Genomic DNA, 4,441 nt, shown 5'->3' with positions numbered 1-4,441 from the left:
CTGGATCTGTTGAATACATATTTAATGAATTGTCTTGATATTTTGAATGTATGAGTTTGTGGGTGTACAAACTCTCCAAACTGGTATAAACCTAGCTGATCTTTGGCTGAAAAATACTCCCACAGTTGTAAACTTAGTTAATACAGCATGAAACATGTTGATGAGAAATAGCACAAGGTGATCACACAGTTCTCAGTGTTTTGTTTTTATTGCAAACAATATAATACAAAAGATAAGCTTTTAAGACAATGCCATGTTTACCTAGGGAAACTGCATTAAGAAGATGAGAAAATGAGAACTAATGATACAGAATATAAAATGAGGAACGCAACTTTTTTTCCAATAACAAAAGGATCCTGTTGATTCCAGCAAATTCTTTACAAAACAGCCACAGCTTCCATAACCATTAATTCATTTGTTAGACAGAAAAAGAGAAAACTTCCAGTTTTTCTTGTTTTGAAAGACCCATTGTGTTTTATCGTAATTATAAGTAATCTGTACATAACTAGATCATGAATAAAGGAAACTTTTATACGGAAACATTTACAAATGATAAATAAAACAAAATTTGTACCACATATGACAGCAAACATATTCCACTGAAAACATTTCATCTCAGTTAGCTGCTGCTGAATTAAAAAGACAATTGCAAATAGTTATTCTCAAATAAAATTAATGCTAAAGAATAAATTAAGAAAAGGTTAGGAAAAAGGATGGAGCTATAGGAATGATAGAAGCATGCCAGACTGCTGGCTGCTGAGGAGAACCAGGTCAAAGGTCACTTCCTCTATCTCCCCCAGCAGGAAGTCAGAACTATGCCGTGATTCCAACACTGCAATGCCAGCGGATGGAGCCTCCCTACTGTGGCTCCACAGGCACCAATGGTATCAAGGCAGTACCCAGATAAAAGCAAGCATTGCTCAGTTACATCTAGCAACACAGTAAGGCCCCTAGTAGAGTTACATGGCACCTGCTATAGCATCTCCAACACATTAATTTGAGCTAAAGCAAAGAACAAGAAGTAGAACATTTGACTAATTCACTGATGACACGGTCATATCATGGCCAAAAATTCAAATCTTTTTCCAATCTGCATTGCTCAATCCTTGCATCTCACGGGAATTACAATAAAATATGTACAGTACAAAAATTCAAAGCAGAATGTAAGCTATTATAAGACGGCAGTGTCAGTAAACACGTTTCTTACTCCCTGTACAAAAATACATTAGTGAGAAGTAAGGCCACTGAGGGTGTTTTGACCCGGCAATCCTGCTCCTTGTGATGTTTTAAACCTTCACATCATGATGATGAGGATGTGGATGACACTGATTATGACGATGATGATGACAACAAGAGCAGAACACATACACAGTACATACTAAAATATTTATAACCAGAATGTCCTCACAGAGGATTTAACTTTTTAAAACATTATATCTAAAAAAATATAATCACAATTCAAACCAATACAAAAGGCACTGTTGTGAGCCAATCCAAAGATATATTTTCAGTACTATAAAAAAAGTCCTTGTCATGTTTTTCTGTTGGCAATGAAGGGTGTGTAGCGTGGTGACACATAGGCCACCAGGCAGAGAGAAGTTTATGTAAAGGGTGGGTATTATACAGTCAGTGCTGAGGCTTGCCTTCTCAGGGCCTGGAGAGCTGTGTGTAAATGGGCTGCTGCTCCCAGTGCTGCGGACTGTGGGTCTGGGGCACAGAGGGCACCCCAGTGGTGTCAGCGATCGGTGTGTACATTGGCCTCTGGCTGGGGCTCATGTAGCTGAAGGTGGAGTACAGGCCGGACCCTTGGCTAGCTGCATGGCTGTAGTAGGAGTTGGCACCCCCTTGGTGGTCTGAATAGTCATATTGTGCTCTTGTGATTGAGGGGTAAGAGGAGGTGCTGTAGTGCTGCAGGTTGAAGGACCCATAGGTGATGTGCTGTGGGGAGCCCTGCTGCTCGCTGTAGTGGCTGGGGCTCAACTGCTCTGTCTTGATCTGGGTGGTTCTTTGTTGACCCTGCTGCCCTTGCTCTCCCCCTCCACCCAAGGTGGTCAGAGAGTGCTGCTGCTGCTGCTGCTGCTTGGACATCCAGGCATGGGCCCCGACATTAGCTGCCTGGCTGACTGAGGAGCTGCTGACGCCATAACTGCTTGAGTAGCCAGTCTGGGCTGCACCGGTCACCCCAGCATGGCTGTGGGGTGGCAGGTACTGATCAAACTCATCAACATCGAAGCTTCCCATGTTGGAGATCACATCTGTGCTCAGCTCGCCAATGTCCACTGCTCCGAAGTCAATGTTGAGCTGACGACTGGTGCCCTCCTGTATGGGGCGACCCTCCCGCTTCAGATCTGCTTTGCTGGAGGGGAGGTCTGTCTTGGGAGTGGTTGGGGGTGTTGGTGGGCCTTGGGACTGACCTGATTAGAGAAAAGGCAGAGTTAGCCTTAGTCAAATTTACACAATGCTACACCCCAGAAAATACCTGTTGCATAAGTAAAGTGATACAGTGAAAAACCAATGTCAGTGTAAATGCTTTCAGGAATTAGAGTTCTTTGGAACTACACTGACAGGTGTGTTTGCATGATGGCTTGTAAAACGCATTCATTAATCATTAACAGGTGACTGTTTAAGAGCCAGAAGCCTTTTAAGTTTTGATTTCAACAAATGGTGCCAAAACGGATCACCTTTGAAAAAATAAAAATACAATAAAACTAGACATAACGAACACCTCTCCCCACCACCCTCCCTTTCTTTCTTTCTTTCTTTCTTTGTTTTTTCTTAATTGGTTTTTTGGTCTCTTACCTGAATGCTCTCCAGGAGAATGCACCTCGCCCATACTCGATGCTGGAGAATCGGCCTGCTGCAGCGCCTTAAAGATCGCATTTGGAGAGATGTGAGTTTGCTCGCCGTCATCAGGTTCGTTTTGTCCGTTCTTGACAGACTTTCTCCGCCTTGGCTGGTATTTGTAGTCGGGATGGTCTTTCTTATGTTGCACCCTCAAACGCTCAGCCTCTTCCACAAACGGGCGCTTCTCTACTTCGTTGAGCAGTCTGAAAATATCAACGGAAATTCATATTAAAGTATGCTCAATTAATAGCACGGACATGAAAGGACTAATTAATTATTGCAGATTAAATGAATGGTTGCAATAATCGTTTACATATGACCCAGCAAGAAGTACCCTAAAAAGTTTGTGTCCCAACGTGTATAAAACTTTTTTTGTGCATGCACTGCAACATAGAATTACTAAGTCTATCCACACAATGAAAAACACAACAACAATTACAAAAAATAGAATACGCAATAATGAACAGAACTTAAAATGCACTACTTAAATTTACGTAGTGTATGCTCTACTTAAGGCAGTAGACAGGTTGTGCAATTATGAATACTGGGCTGCGCTCTGCGGCGCGTAAAATCAATTTCCCAAAATTATTGAAAATGGAAAGCAAACATACCTCCAAAGTTTGCCCAGGGTTTTGCTGAGTTCCGCGTTGTGCAGATGCGGGTATTGATCAGCCAGCTTCCTCCTTGCAGCCTGAGCCCAGACCATGAATGCGTTCATGGGTCTTTTGACGTGAGGTTTACTTTTACTGGAGCCGTTGACGCGCACCGGCATGGGCACTAGTGTCCAGTCGTAACCCTTCAACACCTGGGACACCGCATCTCTGATACACACGGGAAACTTTTCTTCTTCGCCCTCCTTCTTGTAATCTGGACCCAGAAGGAGATGGTTGTCGGAGGGTCGTGTATTCTCAGTGTCCGAACCAGACCCGGACGGGCACGGAGAACCTGCGGAGTCCTCAGACATGCTGGGGCTGGGAGCGTCAGAGTGACACTTCTCCTGTTCTTCTGTCATCTTCAGGTAGGGGTCGAGGAGATTCATGCGAAAAAAATGAAGAGCCGCTTCTTGCAGTGAAAAAGGAGAGAATCCTTCTTTCTAAATCCAAGTGCTGTGCCCAAAGACTGTTGTGACAGTCTGTTAGGGCGCACAGTTTGACTTGCAGAATGGACTCCTTTAAAGTAAAAAAAAATGCCAAAAAGAAAAGGTTTGAAAGGTCCTTCGATTTTTAACAATTTCGTTGGCAAGAAGAAATAATGCAAGTGTTCGCTTTCTACTGCTTCACTTTGAAACTGTGACTTTAAATAGAAATTTGACTGAGAGGTCTACTCTTCAAGGATTGCTGAGAAATCTAGACGAAACAGGAGGCGATGCCTGGATTTATGTTTGACGGCAAGGAAATGATTGGGGGAAACTCACAGTAGGCGGGGACGTAATATGACTCTACTCTGAAGAACTCTTGCAGTCAAAAACAGTGAAAACCTAACTCAAGTAAGAAAAAGTGTCTTTACCCTTCAGTGATTTTGGGATTAATTCAAATTTAAGATATAAATTAGTTTGGATTGTTAATAGATAAAATTTCAAACATTATCAGAAAAAAAC

General features: G+C 42.6%; 1 protein-coding gene across 1 annotated transcript; it reads right to left on the bottom strand.

The window, feature by feature from the left end:
• Window positions 1-210: 210 nt before the first annotated feature.
• Window positions 211-4,205, bottom strand: LOC128378369 (transcription factor Sox-9-like). The gene is made up of 3 exons (XM_053337865.1): window positions 3,456-4,205; window positions 2,800-3,047; window positions 211-2,414 (listed from the first exon to the last, which is right to left on the bottom strand). The coding sequence occupies exons 1-3, from the start codon at window positions 3,881-3,883 to the stop codon at window positions 1,648-1,650; spliced, it is 1,443 nt and encodes a 480-aa protein (XP_053193840.1). The 5' UTR covers window positions 3,884-4,205; the 3' UTR covers window positions 211-1,647.
• Between the last annotated feature and the right edge of the window lie 236 nt (window positions 4,206-4,441).

Source organism: Scomber japonicus, chromosome 18, assembly GCF_027409825.1.
Source record: "Scomber japonicus isolate fScoJap1 chromosome 18, fScoJap1.pri, whole genome shotgun sequence".
NCBI lineage: Eukaryota > Metazoa > Chordata > Actinopteri > Scombriformes > Scombridae > Scomber > Scomber japonicus.
Note: the sequence above shows the minus strand (reverse complement) of the source record. Positions and strands in the feature narration are given on the sequence as shown.